This window comes from Galeopterus variegatus, unplaced genomic scaffold (assembly GCF_000696425.1).
Source record: "Galeopterus variegatus unplaced genomic scaffold, G_variegatus-3.0.2 Scaffold349, whole genome shotgun sequence".
Taxonomy (NCBI): Eukaryota; Metazoa; Chordata; class Mammalia; order Dermoptera; family Cynocephalidae; genus Galeopterus; species Galeopterus variegatus.
This window is the reverse complement of record NW_007726460.1, coordinates 611,088-633,668: the sequence shown is the minus strand read 5'-3', so window position 1 is coordinate 633,668 and position 22,581 is coordinate 611,088. Positions and strand designations below refer to the sequence as shown.

The 22,581-nt window shown below is 36.1% G+C and overlaps 1 protein-coding gene across 1 annotated transcript in view; it reads right to left on the bottom strand.

Annotated features, from left to right (window-relative positions):
* IRAK3 (interleukin-1 receptor-associated kinase 3) overlaps positions 1-15,799 on the bottom strand; it is a 37,725-nt gene extending 21,926 nt beyond the window's left edge. The window contains exons 1-6 of the mRNA XM_008567833.1: positions 15,775-15,799; positions 14,801-14,983; positions 10,133-10,197; positions 9,437-9,491; positions 7,790-7,941; positions 3,599-3,663 (exon numbers count right to left, since the gene is read on the bottom strand). Coding sequence (XP_008566055.1) covers positions 3,599-3,663; positions 7,790-7,941; positions 9,437-9,491; positions 10,133-10,197; positions 14,801-14,983; positions 15,775-15,799 — 545 coding nt within the window. The remainder of the gene's footprint in view (positions 1-3,598; positions 3,664-7,789; positions 7,942-9,436; positions 9,492-10,132; positions 10,198-14,800; positions 14,984-15,774) is intronic.
* Positions 15,800-22,581: the final 6,782 nt, after the last annotated feature.

Genomic DNA, 22,581 nt, shown 5'->3' with positions numbered 1-22,581 from the left:
ATCAGGCAAGGAAAAGAAATAAAAGGCATCCAAGTTGAAGAGGAGAAAGATGAGTTGGCTTTGTTTGCAGATGACATGATCTTATATTGAGAAAATACTAAAGACTCTGTCCAAAAACTGTTAGAACTAATAAACAAATTCAGTAAAGTTGCATGATACAAAATCAACATGTAAAAATCAGTTGTGTCTCTATACACTAAAAAAAGCTACCTGAAAAAGAAATTAAGGAAATGATCCCTTTACAATAGCATCAAAAAGAATATAAAGCTTAGGAATAAATTTAGCCAAGGAGGTGAAAGATCTGTATACTGAAAACTATAAGACATTGATAAAAGAAATAGAAGATGACACAAATAAACTTAAAGATATCCCATATATGTGGATTGGAAGAATTAATATTGATAAAATGTCCATAGTATCTATAGTGATCTACAGATTCAATACAACCCCTATTAAAATTCCTATCACAATTTTCACAGATACAGAAAAAAAAATCCTAAAATTCATGTGGAACCATGAAAAACCCCAAACAGTCAAACCCTTTTGGGAAAGAACAAAGGGAAGGTGAATATTCACTCCCTGGCTTCAAACTATATTGCAAAGCTACTGTAATCAAAACAGTATGGTACTGTCATAATAAAGGCACATAGACCAGAGGAATGGAATAGAGAGCTCAGAAATAAACCTACATATTATGGTCAACTAATCTTTGACAAGGGTGTCAAGCATACACAATGGGAAAAGAAAAGTATCTTCAATAAATGGTGTTGGGAAAACTGGACATCCACATGCAAAAGAATGATACTGGATACTTGTCTTACACCATATACAAAAATTAATTCAAAATGCATGAAAGATGTAAATGTAAGATGAGAAACTGTGAAACTCCTAAAAGAAAACATAGGGAAAAGTCTCCTTGACATTAGTCTTAGCAATGATATTTTGGGTATAACACCAAAAGCACAGGCAACAAAAGCAAGAATAAACAAGTGGGACTACATCAAACTAAAAGCTTCTGCATAGCAAAGGAAACAATCAACAAAATGAAAATGCAACCTATAGAATGGAAAAAATATTTGCAAAACAAACATTTGATTAAGGGGTTCTATTAGTCTGTTTCTGTGTTGCTATAACAGAATACCCGAGGCTGAGTAATTTGTAAAGAAAAGAGGTTTATTTGGCTCATGATTCTGGGACAGCTGTATCTGGAGCAGGCCTCAGGCTGCTTCTACTCATGGCAGAAAGCAGCAGGCAGCCAGTGGGTACAAGTTAAGAAACTCGCACAACTCAATAGCAAAAAAGCAAATAACCTGATTAAAAAATGGACAAAGTATAAAAAGACATTTTCCAAAGAAGACATACAAATGACCAATGGGTTTATGAAAAGGTGCTCAACATCAGTAATCATTGGAGAAATGCAAATCAAAACCACATTGAGATATCACCTCACACTTGTTAGAATGGCTATTATCAAGAAGACAAGTGATAATGAGAGTTGGTGAGGGTGTGGTGAAAAGGGAACCCTTGTACACTGTTAGTGGGAATGTATACTGGGACAGCCATTATAGAAATAGAATGGAGGTTCCTGGAAAAATTAAAAATAGAACTACCATATGATCCTGTGATCCAGCTTCTGGGTATATATCCAAAGGAAATGGATCAGTATATTGAAGAGATATCTGCATCCCCATGTTCATCACAGTACTATTCACAATAGCCAAGACAGGGAAACAACCTAAGTGTCCATCAATGGATGAATATATAAAAACATGTGTGAGAGACACATACACACATACACACACACACATACACACACACACACAGTGGGACATTATTCAGCCATAAAAGAAGGAAATCCTGCCATTTGCAAAAACATGGGTGAAACTGGAGGTCATTATGCTAAGTGAAATAAGCCAGACACAGAAAGACAAATACCATATGATCTCTCTTATATGTGAAATCTAAAAGAGTTAAACTCATAGAAGCAGAGAGAACAACAGTTACCAGGGATGAGGGGTGGGGGAAATGGGGAGATGTCCGTCAAAGGGTACCAACTTCCAGTTATAAAATGAACAAGTTCTGGGGATCTAAGGTACACCACATGTGGTGATGAATGTGTTAATTAATTTGATTGTGGTAATCATTACACAGTGTAAATGTATATCAAATCATTACACTGTATAAATCAAATACACACGATCATTGTTTGTCAATTAAATATTTTTAAAAACTACATCAAGAAACTATTTCTACCTACAGATTGGCAAAAGTAAAAGGTAAGAATAAAAACTAGGTTGGCAAGAATGTGGGAAACCAGGAATACATGACTGGTATAAGTGTAAATTAGTTTAACTTCTATTGGAGGACAATTTGGTACTATGTAGTGCACATAACCATTTGACCCTATAATTTCATTTGTGGGAATTTATCTTACAGATACTCAAACAGGTACAAAATAATGTATATAAAAGGTTTTCTTCTTGCAGAATTATTTTTGAATAATAAAAGATGAGAAAAAAATCTCAAAATCCATCAACAGGAAAGTGATTAAGTAAATTACAGTATAGAATATAACAGAATATGAAAATAAATAAAATAAACAGTATGTTTATGTTACCTCTTAAGTAAAAGGAGTAAAATAAGAAAACAATATTTATATTTGCCTTCCCATAAAATATCTCTAGAAATATATACAAGAAACTGGTAACATTGTTGCCTTGGAAAAATCGGCTGGGTTAGATGATAATAGTGGGAGAAAATATTTTCTTGCTTCACTCTTTTGCACTTTTGGAATTTTCTTTTCATAAGCAAATAAATAAAACTTAAATGTAAAAGCCTTCTACTATTACAATTTTGGATTTAGTTTTTATCAATTAAATGATATATATCAAGTTTTTATGATTAGCCTCTAATATTTTGATTTCTGGTCCTGGATATATAAGGAAAGGGATTCAATATAATGCCTTCTTTCCCCTACTTGCTCTGCCTCCCACTTAAATATTGGTTCAGAAAACATCTGAAAACATTTTTTATTTGTACAGGGTGATGACTGAACTCTGTAGGGGTAGAAGCAGGGGCCTGAGGAAGGTTGCCTAGCTGCAGTTATGAGTATATATGAAAATGAAGTCATTTAAATTTGTCTCAAAGGACTCTCAGACTCATGAATGAATTTCCAGAAAATAATATGTACATCAAAAGCACTTGATTTCTTTGTCTAAAACTCTCTTCCTGAAGAGAGTTATTCTACTAATGAAACAGTTTCTAGACTGGAATATCTCTAAGGATGGGGGAAAATGGTGAAATATATACAATTCTAATGTTCTAAGAATTATTATTCAGACATGTTAGTCACACATGATTTAACCTACTTCCTTGTGACAGTTTCTTGTAAAAATATGTTCAAGTGAATTATGTAAATGCTCTATTTTAAAATGTGCTTTAAGGACTATACTAAACCAGATGTCAAAAATTTATTCCAGGTTCTAACATCTGACAAACATTTATTAAATGCCAACTATGCCAAGCACTGTGCTGTAAAATCAAAGATGAACAGAGATGAAACCCAAGCACAAAGAAATTCCAGAAAAAATGTACTCACAGTAGTAAAACTTCAAGCTCAGTTAAAAACTTCTTCCAATGTTTCCTCCATTGTATTTTTTTCTCCTAAATATCATATAGAAAGACAAGAAAAAAATTAAGAAAGAGGATTTCTATTTCTGGGATTCTTAACCGAGGAACGATAGTCTCCCTGAAATTAGATGAACTTTTTGGTGTAAATGCATATGAACATTTTTCTGGGAAGAGGATCCTCAGCTTTCATCAGATTTTCAAAAAGTCCACTAGCCCCAGAGCAGATTTAGAACCACGGCTCTTGAAATGAAAGTTTTTCATGCAATACATCATGTTGCCAAATTTTACATTCAAACTCTTTCACCATATTTTGCACACATTTACATAAATTCAAAAATACTATATGTATTCAAAGAAAAACCTACAATAGTTAGAAACTCCCTACTTGATTTCACAAAGAATCCAACTTGTGTTACCTGTATTCTGCTGCAAAATTTCACTAATTTGGCATTTATGACTTGGGTCATTTTGATATATCAGTTCAAGTTTAGCTTTGCATTAATTTTGAAAATACAGGCTGACTGAGAAAATGAAAATATAACTCCTTACTTCAAAGAAGCTTCAGAAGCTAGCCCAGTGCCTGACACACAAATACTGAAAAAATTAATGAATTCAAAACTATTACTGAGCACCTACTCTGTACCTGGCACTATTCTTGATGCCTTCATGCATCTTAACGTTATTGTGTGTCTCTGGATTTCAGGTCCCTAACTTCTACCAAGAGTTAAATTAAGTATGCTTCTAGGTCCCATCAGCAGTAAGGTTCTTTCAGTTGCAAACAGAGAGGGTGGAATTTTTGAGAAATCCATCAGGAATTCTGGAAGCTATTTTCCAAGTTAAATCAGGAAGTCAGAAATAACAAACCAGGCTAACAAATGATTTTCAAGGACCCCTTTATCAGACCTTACTTTTTACATGTCCATTGTCCTAGCAGCCAGGTGGATTGGGTCTCTTGCCCATCTCTAACACTCATTATCTGTGACTTTTTTGTTGGTTACTTAACTTCTCTAAGGTCATAGTTTTCTTAATCTGAAAAATGAAGGGGTTAGTTTTTGTGTTTATGCTAACCTAGCACTCTAGCAATTTGCTGCTTAAAGTGCAGTCTATACACAAAAAACTTCAGCTTCCCTGGGAGCTGCTGAGAAATGCTGAAGCCCAGGCTCTTGCCCAGATTGCTGAATCAGAATCTGCATGGTCAGATGAATCCCTGGTGATTAGGCTGCACACTAAAGTTCAATAAGCACAGATCTAACACGTCTACTACAATTCCCCACCTCAGTCCCTCAAAGGAAGGTAATTGAAGATAATGGCCCAATGTTACAAATCTGCATTTCTTTAAAAATGTTCTGTGACTAAGACTTCATTAAATGATCTCATCTTTCCTGATAAGTGTGTGTGTGTATGTGTGTGTGTGTGTCTGTCTGTTGGGTTGGAGAAGTAGGTAGAGATAAAAGCAGAGGGCAAAAGTCCAACCATACTTCTATTCATCACATTAAGAGGGAGTTAAAATGCAGGGACAGTAGAACTTTGTATAGTCCTTCCTTTGTAGTTTCTAGGTCTTTTTAGTGCTAGCGATTATCAACTAAATTCTAGAAAAGGTCATGTGTGCTCCATTCAATTCATCCAACAAACATTTATTGAGCAACTACTATGGACCAAGCCCTGTAAGATGGCACTAGGATACAAAGACAAGTAAGAGCTCTTTGAAGAAAACCATTTAGTCCATTAGGAAAGGCAGATGAAGAAAGCAATACGATGAGATAATGCGATGATGCTATGGCTATGCATAGGAGGATCACCAAAATCGTACTGGAGGGGTCAGAGGCAATCAAGGAAATAATACTTGTTTTTGGGACAGGAAGGAAAGCGGATCTAGAGTCAATGACATCCCATTCTAAAGGCAGACTCATGGAGAGAAAACTCCCAAAAGGGAGTGTGATTTGATGACAGGTACAGAGAGAAGAAGAAAGTAGACTAGAGGGACCCTTTGGGAAGGTGGCCCTGGAGCTCAGCCATATAAGAGTACAAATGGGGAGCACATACTGGCACTAAGAAACAGGTTTCAGTTAGGACACCTCTAGATAAGAAACAGGTTTCAGGGCCGGCCCGGTGGCGCACTGGATAGTGCGCTGCTTGGGAAGCGCGGCGGCGCTCCCGTCCGAGGGTTCGGATCCCACATACAGACCGGCTCCCGCTCACTGGCTGAGCGAGGCACGGGAGCAACACCGAGGCTTGCGATCCCGTTGCCGGTCCCCGGTCCAGTGTGGGGGCAACACTGAGGGTTGCGGTCCGTTGCCGGACACTGAAAAAAGACAAAAAGGCAAAAAAAAAAAAAAAAAAAGAAACAGGTTTCAGTTAGGCCACCTTTACATAAGAAACAGGTTTCAGTTAGGACACCTTTAGAGCATTCACATTCTACTTGTTGAATAGTTTTACCAGGAGATTGTTTCTTAGACTGTTCATCTTCTCAGGAATCTTGAGATGTCTATATAGAATTAGTGTGGCAAAATACAATTGGGGAAAATGGAGAAATCAGGTTAATAATTTTTTTAAAAGGCTCTGTAATATAAGTAGAAAACTAGAAATCACCTTCGATCCCTCCTTCTCCTCCCTTTCCCCAGTCCTAACCAATGAATCTCTAGATTTGGTCCATTTCAATTCATCTCTTAGACATACCTTCTCCTCCCCATTGCCACTGATTTGCCCTGGCTTACAGCACTGGTTCTCAACACTGGCTACACACTTCAACCACCTGGTGACCTTTTAAGAAGTACCGATGCCTGCCACCACCACTATTCTGACTGAACCAGTTGCTATAGGGCTTGTTTTTTTTAAAAGCTCCCTAGGTGATTCTAACATGCAGTTAGATTTAAGCCCTATCCATTTCTTAGTTTACACATCTGAAATATCCCTCTACCAGTTCTTTCTGCCTCCAGTGTAGTTCTTGCTAACTTTCCCCAACCACCCTGCCAACTTTCAATTCATAATCTAATCGGTAATCAAAGCTCTACTTTAAAAACACAAATCTAAGTCTTTCACTCTCCTATGCAACAATCATACCTGGACTTAACCTATCTTTTCTGTATCACCTTTTCTCCCTACCTTCCCACCCCCCACACTCCATCCACTCCGCTCTACTGGATAAACTGCTATTCATGAAATCTAAGATCTAAGCTTTCATACATGCACCTTCAGGCCCCTGCACCTGCTTCTCATTCCACCCAGAATGTACTTCCCCCCTCCTGCACTGCCTGCCATAATTCTACTCAGCCTTCAAATCTAGCTGAAAAGTCACTTCCTTTTGTTCACTTTTCCACTTAATTTTGACAAATGTTTATTGAGTGGTAACTCTGCCAGATATTCTTCTGGGCGCCAGACACACCCTCCTCCAGGTGGGGAAAGTTGCTATCTTTATGTGCTCCCATGACTTTTTGTACAAATCTCTGCTAAAGAACTTCTCATGCAGCAGTTTAATCTTTTGTTTATCTAGCTGTTTCCCTCAGGAGACTGTGAGCTCCCTGAGGACAGAACCATGCCTTATTCATCTTGTGTGTGTGTGTGTGTGTGTGTGTGTGTGTGTGTGTGTGTGTGTGTGTGTGTGTACACGTAACTATCTCTTACTGACTCCTGAGTTTGATGCCCTAATTTCCTGTCTGCTTTACTGGTTGCAGTCACTCACTGTCTTCTGAACTCCTACTCTGATCATTAGCTTGTTTCTCCTGCTTGAAGCCTCCTCTTTCCCATCCTCCAGAACTGTAATAGAAGACAGTTTAGAAAATAGCACCCAATACCAATCTTAGCCTGTGAAGCTGCCTGGAGAGGACACTGCTCATCCTAAAAAAAAACATGAAAACTAGAGGAAACAGCATAACCCGATCCTCTCAAGCAAAATCCCGTTAGTCCTACCAGGCTTTTCAGAAAAGTCTTTCTCATGCAATACATCTGGGATGGGAAGGATTTAATTTCCACATTCCTGCAACACAGGCATTCATTTCCCAGTCACTTCTCGTCACCTGAGGTCATATATCTTGTTTCCATTTATAAAATTTTATTTTCAAATATTCCTCCTTTTAATGTTGATGAAAAAATGACACATTTTAATATGAAATATGAGCAAATAAATGGAATTGATATTCTGTGGTAGTAATTCTTTCCATACCTGTTTAAATAATTTAATGGCATATGTTCGGTTTTGAATCTCCACTCTGTAAACTTCAAAGATCTCCCCTTCTCCAATTAGAAAGTCTTTGTGGAAGTTTTTTGTTCCTTCTACAATGTTTTGAAAGCTGATGGAGGATTTAAGCAATATTCCTTAGGAAGGAAAGTAGGGAGAAGATAAGTTACCTTTTTCTCTTTTTAAGAATCAATGCCCCCATTATAACCTGGACTTCCATATAAGAAACACATTAGAGCTCAGTGGAAGGTCAGCAGAGGAAAACCCAGGAACCAAAACTGAAGCCCACTGTGTACTTTCTGCACATTTACCTGGGTCTGGCTCCCACCGTTCCACAGAGAAAATGGCTTTTTAGATATCTAAACAGTAGCGCTGTGATTTTATCACCTCTCCAAAGAGGCCAGCCAAAGAGTTCAGCTGCGGAAAATTTTCCAAGATTCTGTTTCCTTGTCATTAGGTCAACATATTGCTGTTGACCCATCATGAACCTTATACCACTAAACAACTATGAAAATGGAAATCTTGATATGATTAAACAATACTCTCCAAGCATGACTGACAGAAACACTTTTCATGAGCCAAATCCTCTAAATGCCTAACTTACTTCCTCAGAGTAACTTAGGAAAAAATCATCCAAAGTAGAGACTGGCAGAAAACATTTAAAAGCTAATCAGATACAGGGCCGGCCCGGTGGCGCACTGCTACAGTGTGCCGCTTGGGAGCACGGTGGCGCACCCGCCGAGGGTTCGGATCCCACATGCAGACCGGTTCCCGCTCACTGGCTGAGCGAGGTGTGGGAGCAGCGCCGAGGGTTGCGATCCCGTTGCCGGTCCCGGTCTGGTACGGGCGCGACACTGAGGGTTGCGATCCGTTGCCGGACACGAAAAAAGACAAAAAGGAAAAAAAAAAAAAAAAAAAGCTAATCAGATACAAATTCAAAAGGAAAAGCTTAGTTAAATCCTTCAGAGCCCAATTTTGGCTGTATTCCACAGCTAATACATAATGCTCCCTAAAGACATTTAATGTTTGATTTAGATCTTACTGCTAAAGAGCCAAACTCATATCTAACTCTTCTAATTCTCTTTTCAACCAAAGAAGCATCAGATCTAGTGGTAAAGAGTACGCAAGGCATCCTTAAATAGTCTTTAAAATTTATCAGAATGATTCCCAGGTAGGACTTAATAATTCTCCCTACTAATAAAGTAGGAGAGTTGATATGGAAAGTAACTGGATTTTCATACTGACCTTCAGCATTGCTCTACAATCATCTTGAAAGATCTCTGTAATTGCTATGAAAAAATTTTAAACTATATAAAATCCAACATAATTTTTAAAATGTTTTCCTATGACACATAAAAATAGCAAATTTTACTATGAGAAAATAAAAAATCCCACATCCCACATGTGAAGAGACCACAACTATGTTCTTCATCAGTCAATGAATTCTTAACATAATAATATGTTACCCACCAGAACTCTGTCAATCAAAATTGAAAATATTTTATTACCTATGAAAATTTCATACTGAATCTGAACATAAATGGTTAATGTGTCTACTGGATATTTCTCCCTCTAAATTCACTTAAATGAAAGCATGATTTAAAGAAAAGTTATTCTTTTTTTTTTTTTTACCTTTTTCCTCATGTTCAGGAATAAGAACATTATCCACTGTGACACTGACTGTTTCCTAAGAGAAGAAATACATACTGAAGTAATTTCATTTCACAAGTCTGGAAAGAAAAGAGCCTCAAGAGAAATCCAAAGCTCCCCTTGGGACTATACAGTACAACAGAATGGAATCTAATTTAGAAGAAAACTAGTAGAAAGCAAAGTTGTTTCATTTTATTCAATAGCATTCATTGCCATATATATTTAGAGCTTCCATATCAACTGCAAAAACTCAAGTATCAATGCCATAGTCAGTTATAGTCAATTTTAACATGACTTAAAATGCTATAAAAATGATCACTGCTAATTTCCCCTAATAAAAACTAACAGCAACACACAAAACACCAACTACAAAAAGAAAATTAAAAGCTGAATTAAGTCAAATGCATAACTCACAGCACGCTTAGTAGTTCTGTCTTGTCTTCGATAGACCACTGAGAAGAGAAAGCTCTTAACTCTTCAAGTACTTATGAATCTCTAATTTCCTGAATCCTCAATTAAATAAAGAATAATGAGAGAACTAAGGCATTTCTGGTTTTAAAAGAATGTCTGAAAATCCAGCAAATTCAGTATTTTTCTGCCTGATAACTTCATTCCTTATGCTCAATTATATATATGTAAAGGAGTTCAAGGGTCATTTTCTAGTCATGCACACTATACCTTGGATGACATGTTTAGAAATCCATCTTCCTGATATCTTTGCTGTGAAGGATTCAAGGCTCCCCCTGAAAAGGAAACAAAGACAGTTAGATACAAAACTTTATGTCCCTGATAAACACATCTTTTTTTTCTTTCTGAGTCTGTGAAAAATAAATACCATGCTAGTAATGTTCATTTCTAAAGATCAGTTTCATTCCCAAGGGATGGTTACAAATGTACATATGTGAAATAGCTTTCTAATGATCAAATATTATACAAACATAGTTTTGTTCACATAAAACATGAATAGCTACCTTAAATTATTGTTAGACATCATTTTAAACATTAAAGTTCAAAGTAGAAAGTTAAGAGAAAAAAAGCAAAATTGTTATCAGTTTTTTGCACATATATTTAAAATTTTTATAATTATGAGATTATCTCTCCTGGGTTAGTTTTTTTTTATACCATCTTGTGACTCAGGTATTAGAGTTGGTTGTGTGTGAGTGTGTGTGTGGGAGGGGGGTGGTTATCAACCACAAATACTTACCACTTATCCCCAAATGTAGACTATAACCTCTATCTGTTATGTCTATCTGAAGTGAGGTAATCTATGTAGCTTCCTACAAAAGATTAAAACCCTGCCATATTTTGCTGTTATTTCTAACATTTTGATTCAGACTTTAGAAAAATTTTATTTCATCTGTAGTTTTTCTTAGATTATGTTCTAGAGTTTCTTAATTATTTTGCTGAGAAGACTAGCAACAAAACATAATCAATAACAAGCCCCCTAGCAACAAAACATAGTCAATAACAAACCTCCCTGAACAATACTATAAGCCAACTAAACCTAACAGATATCTACAGAACATTCCATCCCAAAATAGAATACACACATACTTCTCAAGCGCACATTAAGCATTCTCCTGAACAGACCATATGTTAGGCAATTAAATGAGCCTTAGTACATTTGGGAGGGCTGAAATCATAAAAAGTATATTTTATGACCACAATGGAATTAAAGTAGAAATCAGCAACAGAAGGAAATTTAGGAAATTCACGAATATTTAAAAATTTAACAACAAACTCATAAATAACCAACAACTCAACAAATAACAAGAGAAGTTAAAAAATACATTGAGATGAATGAAAATGAAAACACAACATACCAAAACTTATGGGATGCAGCACAAGAAGGGCTTAGAGGGAAATTTATAGCTGCAAATGCCTACCTTAAAAAAGATCTCAAATCAATAACCTAAATTTTCACCTTAAGAACTGGAAAAGGAAGAGCAAACTAAACTGAAGCAAGCAGAAGAAAGGAAATAATTGAGATCAGAGTGGAAATAAATGAATTAGAGAATTAAAAAAGAAAAGAGAGAAAATCAATGAGACAAAAGTTGGTTCTTGAAAAGATCAATAAAAACACAATTGTTTAGCTAGACTGACAAGAAAGAAAGAGACTCAAATTACCAAAATCAAGAACAAAAGAGGAAACATAACTACTGACTTCACAGAGATAAAAAGAATTACAATGGAATACTATGAATAACTTATGACAAAAAATTAGATAATTTAGATTGCATGGAAAGATTTCTAGAAAGATACAAACTATTGAAACTAACTCAAAAAAAATCTGATGGACATATAACAAGTAAAGAGGTTAAATTAATATTTTAAAACTTCCCACAAAGAAAAGCCCAGGCTCAGATGTTTTCACAGGTGAATTCTATTAAACAATCAAAGATGATTAACATCAGTCCTTCATAAATTCTCCCAAAATAGAAGAGGGTAGAACAACTCCCAAATCATTCTATGAGGCCAGTATTATTCTGATATTAATGCCAGATAAAGACATCACAAGAAAACTACAGACCAATATTCCTTATGAATATGGATGCAAAAATCCTCAGCAAAATACTAGCAAACAAAATCCAGAAACATACAAGAAGGATCAGACACCATGACCAGTGGGATTTGTCGTAGGAATCCAAGATTTGTTTAATATATCTCAAAATCAGTCAATGTAATACATCTTATTAATAGATTGAAGGATAGAAATCACATATTCATCTCTCAATAGATGGTTAAAAAACATTGGACAAAATCCAATGCCCTATCATGATAAAAATCCTAGGAAAAGAAGATAGTTTCCTCAATTTGATAAAGGGTATCTACAAAAAACCCAAAGTTAACATCATACTTAATGGTGAAAGACTGAATGTTTTCCCCTAAAGGTCAGGAACAACATAAGAATGTCTGATCTTGTCATTTCTATTCAACGTTATACTAAAAGTTCTAGTCAGGACAACTAGGCAAGAAAAGGAAATAACAAACATTATGAATTAGGTATTGCCATACAGAACAAAATCTGAAGTTTGGGGGCTGTAAAGGCACTAAAAGTATTGTCCTTTTGTTGTTCATAAAAAGAGAGATAATGCTTCACTGTCATATAAAATGGAAGAACCAAATGGCTCTCCTAAGAAGCCAATAGGAAGCTGTGGATTTCATGTCAAAACTGGAAAACAACTGCTGATCATTAAACTATAAATGCAAAATATGATACATAAGGACATGCATGCCAGAAATACAATAACAGTAAGTAAAGATTCTAGTTTCTTGAACAATTTATGTCCTGAAATCTGAGGGACTGTCTTATGGATGGGAAGAAACCAGCTAGTAACAGCAAACTGAACTGCAGGAATAGTGCCTGGGAGGAAATAAAAGGCATTTCTTACTCAGTAAGACTCAAGAAAATCCAAATCTACAAAGTGATGCCTGGAGGTTAGAATATAGAAGGTCAAAAATTCCTCTAAAATAAAAAAATTCCTCTAAAATCGCACCAAACAGAACAAAATTTTAAGGAAAAGTAGGCAAAAATTGATTATTTTTGAATAACTGACAAGTCTGTCCATTGTAAAAGCAAAGAAAGACTAAATCTTTTTATGCATTTTCTATTAGGAGCCGCAACTGCTAATTCAGTGAGTAGCTATCACAGGACACACCTGTTCAGCAGGTTGCACTTATGTTCCCAATGAATCATCATACCGCTTTTAATAGCCCATATAATATAATTAACTTTTTCAAGATTATAATTTAATTTGAAGCAATAATTCAATAACTTAAAATTAAGTAATGCTATTATCTTTAGTAAAGGACTCCAGGTAAGGTACTATCCTCCTCTGCATCTCAGATTTACCTATCTCCTTGTACACGGCAAAAATAATTGTCTTTCCACCAAACAGCTAATCACACATCAAAAAATGAAATAAACTTTGCATGTGCAATGATTAGGAGTCAAACAAGAATGTGGAACCTGTGTCTACTTACAGTCTAAATCATTCTCTGTTGCATAAATAAACAACACAGAGAGTGAAAATATACCCCAAAATCTATCCAAATCACTGAAATGTAACACATACTCATGTGTCCTATTAAATTGGTATGAGTTTATATTGCGAACAGCAAGCCATGTGGATGATTTCAGTGGTTGGAAAGGGCTCAGATAATGAAAAGGCTTTGCATTTATAGTTCCCAGGGACTCACTGCATTTCACTTGATCAGGCTTCAGAGCGAAGCATTTTGCTGTACTAAATTAAGGGAAGAAAAAATGTGCAAAAGACAAATGGAACTAGCCAAATTATGCAGATAATATGGTCAAAGCCCATTGGGAAATAACATCTCATTAATAATAAAAAATCTACAAAAAAAAAGTTAATCTGAGGCTACAGTTTTCCGGTACAAATCTTTCAGGATTTCTTCTCTGTGTATGCAAAGCTTCTTTTGATAAGGTAGAGGCTCATGAGCACTAAATTTATTACCAAAGAACATGACTGCAAATATACAGAACCCAAAACATACCTGGATGAAAAGAGCCAAAGAATAAAGATGTTGATTCAAAAGAGTCTCCAACGTAAGAACCCTGAGTCTATAACATAAGACCCAAGACCACTTGAGATCATTATTACTAAAGTGAATAAACCTAAGTGGAATAAACATAACTGCTGATGGTGAAAGACTATTTTACTGACAAAGAATAAATGGAGAAAACTTCATAAGTTTTATTTACCAGGCTGCTCTCATTGTAAGGCGTGACACAGCATCAGCAATGGACAAGACAGACAAAGGGAAGAATTAGGCCACTGTGGAATAGGTAGTAAACAAACGAGGCAGAGTTGAAGGCTGTGGCATAAAACAGCAGTGAAGATAGAAGAAATATCCCAGGATTATTCTGGAGGTGTCATTTGCACTAAAATACATGGGGGGGAAAATTCCATTATATTTTTAACTTCTAATCACATAATAAAACAAAGGACAGCATTATCTACGTTTTACTTAAATATTGTGATTCCAATTATATTTACAACTCAAAGAGTTTCAGAGTTTTGGACATAGAGCTGATTCTATTGGCTGCTAAAAATGAAACATTTAAAAAAGTGTGGTAAGTAAATAAAAAAAAAAGAAGAAAAACAACCCTGTAAAGTGGTAGAAAGGAATGTGTTGTGTAAGTTAGGCAAAAAGGGAAGAAAGCATCACAAGAAAACGGGAAGCTGCAAGGTCTCCTCCAGATGAAGCCACAGGCAAGGAATCACTTACATACAGCATGACAAGTCAATGTCTTGGATAAAATGCAGTGTTTACATTTCAAATTACAATTCAAGAGCCACATTATAAGAGTAAGTATTTATTTACCATGGTTTGTAATTAAATGGATAGCTCGATGCTGCCCCATCTCCTGAAGAATCTGTAAAAGGTCACCGATAGTCTTGTTTTTCTGTGCCCAGGACCAAAGTAATTCTCTTGTTCCACTTTTACCTTGGTCTACATATTTTTCAATATGACGAACATCCAGCCAGCTGCTTAAAAGTCGCTCTGCTGTGGAAATTGCAATAGGAAGAAACAAAGAATAGTTTACTTTGGAATAGAGTTGTCCCTCAGTATTCTTGGGGAGTTGGTTTTAGGACCTCCTGTGGATACCAAAATCTGCGGATGCTCAGGTCCTTGATATAAAACTGCACAGTATTTGCATATAACCTATGTACATCCTCCTGTACACTTTAAATCATCTCTAGATTATTAATAATACCTAATACAATGTAAATGCCATGAACATAGTTGTTATACAGTATTTTTTTGTTAAATTATTACTTTTTATTTTATTTTATTTTTTAAGATTTTCAGTCTGTGATTGGTTAGATCCACCAATGTGGAACCCATTGATAAGGAGGGCCGACTGTATTTGTTTTTGTGTACTTTATATGTTTTATTTCATTTTATTTATAACTTTTTAATTTTAGTTTAGCATATATTCCCCATTCATCTTCTGCTAATGTTAACATCTTGCTAAGCATAATACAATAATCAGAATCGGTGATAACTAAACTGCAGACCTTATTCTGATTTCACTAGTTTTTCTACTATTGTCCCTTTTCTGTTCTAAGATCCTATCCAGTTTCCTACGTTGGATTTAATTGTTCCTTCTCCTTAATCTCCTCAAATCTGTGATGGTTTCTCAGTCTTTCCTTGTCTTTCAGGACAGTGAAATGACTGTGTACTTCAATGTGCATATCAAGCGGGATATGATATCAATGTCTTATTACTAGTAATGTTTATCTCGTTCACTTGATTAAGGTGTTGTCTTCAAGCTTTCTCCATTTTAAAATTACCTTTCCCTTTATAATTAATAAGCATTTTGGGAGAGATAATTTGAGATTATGGAAATACCATCCTTCTCCTCAGATATGGTCTATTAATATTTGCATCCATCAGTGGATCTTGTTTACCACAGTTATTTCTGTGGTGTTTGCTTAATGGTGATTTTCTATTTTCCTTCTATGTTCATTAACAGTAACTGTCCTGTAAGAAAGAACTGTCTTCTCCTTCATTTATTTACCTATTCAATTTTTAAAATTTATATCAGTATGGGCTCATGGATATTTATCTTATTCTATAGGTTAAAATCCAACACTATCATTATTTATTTTGTTGCTAAAATTGCTGTTGCTTTGTTCCTGTAGGCTGGCTCTTGTTTTCTTTTGACAGCCTTGTCTTTTTTTGAGCTCTTCCTTATTTTCTGGCTCTATAAGGTGCTCCAGACTCCTTTTGTATTTCCCCTTGCCCAGCACTGGAATTACTTGTCCAAGGATTCCTGGTTTCTTTATTGGACAATAATGTTTAGGAGCTATGATCCAGGTGCAAGCGTGCTCCTTGTGGCCAGGGTTCCATTGTTTCTAGGCCCTCCAAGCAGACAGCTAGGAAATACATGTGTGTACACTAATGCAGATACCGATATTTCTCTGTCTGTACATGTATTAAAAACCAAGAGTTTGCTCTGATACCTCTAATTCCAATCCAATACCACAGAGTGCATTTCAGTATTTCCTCATTTGTAACATTATTTCAAACAATAAGAAACTCTTCTCTTCTTCAACAACTTATTTACTCATTTGTTTAATTCTACTATACACATGAAGCACTTTCAGAACTGGTAATCCACATTCCTGTGAGAAACACATTAACTAAACTAGAGCATAATAATACTTTTTGTCCTTAGCCAAAGAGTATCCAGTTAAGATGCTATTTTCCAGAGTTACTTAATTCTCTTCTTCCTCACCACCTTCAATGTGGTTATTATTCATTTGTAACACAGTTAGACTCAGTTGTTGAAGTTTTTATGAAATGGTGTTTTAAATTTTTGTTCCACACTGTCTTGCTTTTGAACATTTTTGAGCAAATAAACACTATTATCTGGGTAGGATCAGGGAAACATTCTACTAGGACACTAAGCTTTTAATTTCTCAAAAACAGTATATATGACTTGTAAGGAAAGTAGAAAAGTTTAGTCAAGCTCACTCACCTCACATGTGTTACAAATGGGCAAGATTCAGCACATTCACTAGACACAAGTTATAAAAGTAGTGTAACTGTGCATGTGTGCCCATTTACTGATTCAGCATGATTGTTGTAATTATGTAATGCTTGGCTGTGGCTGCTGTTGTATACTAAGGATATAAAGGGAACCGCCCTGAACTGCTGTTCAGCAGAGCCCATGTCTGAGGCTAACGCATTTCTGTGAAGCTTACATCTAAAGAACATAGTATGTCTACCTTACATAAAGCTGCAAGAATCTTCTTTCAATTACCTGACTCACAGCCTGCACAGGAAGGGGCAGACGGATCTGAGATCCAGCACCACATGACTTTTTTAGGGTATGGTATAAATATCTTAAAGCTGTACTGAGAGTATATGAATTACTATGGTGCCTTGAGTTAACAGGATTCTTCAACTGAAAAGTTATATTGCCTTTTCTGCACATCTTCCAAATTTTAAAGTGTACTTTAAGGCAAAGGTGGGAGAGAGAAAGCAAATGTCAGGGTGGCTTTCTTGTTCCTGTGATAATACTCTCAGATTAGCTCAGTCATCTTGAGCACTAAAATTAGCAAGTGTTTTTGGGCTGCTGATGGTGATGGTAGCATCCCCCAATACCTTTACCTTCCAGAGATCCTAAAAAATTTAGGGTCTCAGATACAGTTCTGTGGATAAAATCCAACGATCACCTGAAGATGGTCATGCGACCCCTGACACACCACCATAACTGATTACAGGAACTTAACCCCCCTCCCTTCTGCCACACACAAAGTTGGAAACTACCCTTGTATTAGTCCTTTTCAATTGCTTATAGTAAATACCTGGACCTGTGTAATTTATAAGAAAACAAAATTTATTGCTTACAGTTTTGGAAGCTAGGAAGTCCAAAATCCAGGGAACACATCTGGTGAGGATCTTGATGGTGGTGACAGTGACCCAGGGGTCTCACATGGCAAAAAATGGTGGAGCAGAGAAAGACTGACCTTTCATGTGCTTTTCTTTTAAAGCCCTCAGAACTACGCCCCTGACTACCATTATTAATCCATTCACTACTGCATAGTCCTACAAGCTAATCACCTCTTCAAGGCCCCACCTTTCAATTACCATAATAGGATTTCCCACTCTCAACAGTTAGAGTGGGGATTAAATTTTGGGAGGACATTCAACCCAAGGCAACTCTCCAGCAGTAACCAAGGTAACCTCATCAAAGGATTCCCTAATCCGCCAGTGATATTCTTCAAAGGCTGACATCCCTTTAAAAGGCAAACAGGAGGTCAGATCTATGAAAAGCAATAAACCTTGTGGAACTTTCTTCTGTTAAAAGTCTGTCTCAGAGTCCAAAGTTTTTAAAATATCTTAAGGAGTTGCTACACCAGTTATGTTGAAATCAAGACATCAGAAAAGCAAATGTCTTTTGTGTTAATATAGCATCCCCTCTCCCCACATTTTCAGTTCCACATGGCTTTGCTGGAATATTCAATTTACTTCAAATTTATGCTCCTGCTAAATAAATCCTGAAAGTGGAAAGAGATCACAATATGAAACCATTACTACCCTCCTTTCTGAGCCAAAAAGACTTGGTAGATATTACTAGTGCCACCAATATGTCTAATAATTGACCCCATCATACAGGATTACATTTCCCTGATCTTTAAGGTTAGCCACATCAATGTGTCTCTTCCAGCCAGAAACATTGAAGAGCCAAGGCACAGCTCATCAGGCTGCCATCCCTGCCATAGCAATGGTAGAAGCACGTGTAGACATGGGGATGCCTCAAGATCAAAGCAACCTGGAATGCTGAGCCACCACATGGAAGATGTGTGCTGGATTCTCAGCCCTCTTCCCATGAGCAAAATGTAAACTGCTATGTTAAATCACTAAGATTTTGGTGGTGTTTGTTATTGCAGCATAACTTAGTCTATCCTAACTAATACACACAAAATTGTACCTTGAATTTTCTGTCACTTCAATCACATCTTATACCAGAATAGAATTAAAGGAAATCACAGCTTTTGTAATTACATATCAAACAAGAAAAGATTAAGATGAGACCCTCAATGTATATTTAGACTTCAGTGAAAAAAACAGCTGCAATAAAATGTCTGATACAGTTGCAACATCTTAGCTTGTCCTCCATATTTTAAGTTCTGGCAAGAATATATTCATTCCTCATCTCTTTGAAGAGAGATGGTATCTCATGAACATGCAAGGGCTATCCAAATGCCAGTATATGTTTTAGAAAGCTTATCTCTTAAAAAAACAAAAAGAAAAGAAAAGAGGAGCTTACAAAGGAAAAATATTAGCAAGATGTGGTAATGCTATTTTAATATATTTCTTTCTGATAAGGTAATCTGCCAATTTGGCTGAGGCACATTTTTCATAACTTGACTTAGCTATTTCTAGTAGCCCCACCTAAACATACAAAATTTGGTTGTTCTTCCCTGGCCTGGTAATTACAGGAGCACTGGCTTTAAAACACCCCCAATCTTTAAAACACTTCCCAATGAGAGAATGCTGAATATCAGATTTCAGCAAAAGAAAAGTTTAGGTTTCTACTTTTTCTATTAGAAAATTAATTAGTTAATATTTACAGAGTATAAGGCACAATGTACCATATAAATTAATAATAATGAATATTTACATAACACACAACAGTCTGCTTCCTTTTTCTAAAAAAGAAATAGACTAGTTCGCTCAAAACTTAGAATCTTTGGGATAAGACATATGCATATACTTTAACAGGGTGAGGACAGAAGATTCTCTTGTGGGCTACCACAGTCAGGAGGAACTTGAAGGTGACCCAACATCAGCTGGCTTTGCAACATGGGTGAGTGGGGCAAGGTTTAAGTAGGCTGAAGGAAGAAGGAAAGGTCTGTCAGATGGGGAATTGTTCCAGAAACAGCGAAGAAGGCATGAGGGAGCAGAGACCAGTATGCTTAGAGCTGAGGGTTCATGTTAAAGAAAAGATGAACAAGCTCCATGAAATCTCCATGTTACCTGTGTATCTCCAGGAACATGCTTAGCACATAGGAGTTGTTCAATATATATTTGCTGAATGACAGAAGCCCTGAGTATTAGCATGAGAACTTAAACTTTATTCTGACAGCAATGAGACCAATCTAAGATTTCTGAGAAGGTGATGCAAAGACAGAAGATTTACTCTTTGGAAGACCCGTCTAGTGGCCATAGCAGCAGGAGTCTCATCTATAATATCTGCACATAAAAAAATATAAACATTTATAGCTCACTACGATTCTCACAGTAAAAGAGGAACTATTAAGCAAACGTTTCAAGTCCCAAGGGATATCAACTTTTCCCAATTCCACTCCTGTTTTTCTTTTTCTTTTTTTAATTTCTGAAGTTTCCTTTTAAAAGCGCAGCAGGCCATGACTCTGTGCTCGCCCATCCTGTGAATAGGCTGAGAAACTGTTAAGGTAAGACTCTCTCCCTTAAGCGCATTTTTGTGATTCAGCTGGAGCATGAATGAACAGATGCCAAATGAAGTGGGGTTTCTAGTTCCCCAGCACTGACCTGGGCAAAGTGTTCTGGGTTTGCAGTAAATCTAAGGAAAGTTAGATTAGGCACAGGTATTTTTCTAAGAGTAGAAGTTCATGGTCAGAAACTGACCTGGGCTCAGTTAAAATGGATACTGCCTGCATCCTTGGATTGCCTCCAGAACTAGAAATAAAATGTGTTTTCTCTTTAATTGGTGATTCACGGTGCAGCCTTAATAGCTTTTCTCTAATGCTGATGAAATCTGAATAGAAACACCACTGAAGAGTATTATTAGCACCCTTAAAATATATAATTCATTTAGATCAAATTCTATAAAACAATAGCTCCAATTTGATGCAACAGGAATGCAAACTCTTGACATGTTAATTACATTTCCAATATTCATAGTTTTCTCTAATCCTTTCTTACTTGTTCCCTTCCAGATAATAGGACTTTGTTTTTTCAAAGTACATTTCAGATAAAAATAAAGAGAAAAATTCTCAATAACTAATTGTGTTGTTAAAGTTAAGAGCATTCTAAAAAAAAAAAAGGTAAGAGTGTTCTAAACTGAAAAGATAAATTAAGAAAAATATGCTGTAGTTAAGCATTGTTTAAAATTACTTTTTGGAAGGCAAATCTTTTGTTGAAAGTCATCTTGGCATAATATAAGCCAAAAAGTCGACCTGAGAAGTTCAGAAATCAGTTTATCTGAAGATACTAATTGCTTAATAATCACTCAATGCTCAAAGGTCCTTGGGGGCTGTTTGAGAGTACAGTACTGTCTAGGTAGTGCTAACCACTAGGGAATTCATTTGTAGAACTCATGTCTCCATATGCAAATATGTCTCTGAAGGTTTTTTTTCAAATGATGCAACATACCTCTATTTGGAATCTTTATATTTGCATATAACCACCTGCCAAAACCCCTAGGAAATTAAGAGTGCATTCTTGCAAAGCTTGTTTTTAGATAACGTGATGGGAAAAGGAAAGACGTCTGTCTTTCTTTCTACAAAGCACACAAAGAAATGTGACAATTTTTTAAAAAGAAACTTTAAGATTAAGGATATTTTTAATTCCAAAAAAGTAAAACAAAACTCAAAAGTATAAGTTAGCTCTTTTCCTCACACCAGACTGTAAGCATTAACATTCACTAGTTAATAAATTTTACAAAAAATAACACTTATCCATACTTAAGCTAATGTGTACTTTTTACCCCATACCTAAGCAGGACACATATCCATAACTGGGAAGGGCTGTGCATCATTTCTCAGGTTCCCTTCATCTGTTCTGCTCTCTCAATCCTAGACCCAAGTGAGAACCTAACATTAATTACCTCTGAGAGAGAATTTAAGAACAGTTCACCCTTAACACCAGTGTTTCAGTCTGCAACTCAGAAGCTAGGTAAATTCATACCCAGGTGATAATCAATATTATTTCCCTGTACATTCTTCCCTTGTTAAACTTCTTTATAGCATTTGTATAGGTCTGTTGCCTACATTAAACTGGAAATCATTACAAGCAGGGACCATGTTGTTGCATCTAGCACAGTTCTTTGTCTAAGATTCTGCCCAACAAGGTTTTGGATGTTTATTAAATGTCTGCTCATTCATCAATTCATTCCAAACACAGATATTTACCAAATGCCTGCTTTGTGCCAGGTACAATTTTAGATGGTAGGGAAGTCAGTAGGAAAAGGCAAATAAAAATCCCTTCCTTCATGAAACCTGTTTCTAAGTGGACAATAAACAAACAAATATACACATACACACACTTCCTCATACACATATAAAGTATGTGAGAGGTGATAAGTGACATAGAGAAAAATAAAGCAGGAAAGAGGCATGGAGTGGAGGGGTGCATGTGTCAATTTTAAAAGGGTGGTCAGGGTATGTAATAGTTAAACAAAAACATGAAGGAAGTAAGAAGAAAGCTTCAAGGTCCCCTGCAGGAAAAATGTTCCTTGCATGTTCAAGGAACAAGGAGGCTAACGTGGTTGGATTCAAGCAAACAAAAGAGTGAAGGAAGTGAGAAAAGCCATGTAGGACTTCAGTGTTTACTGAGTTAGATAGGAAGCTACTAGAGGGTTCTGAATAAAGTAGTGATATAATATA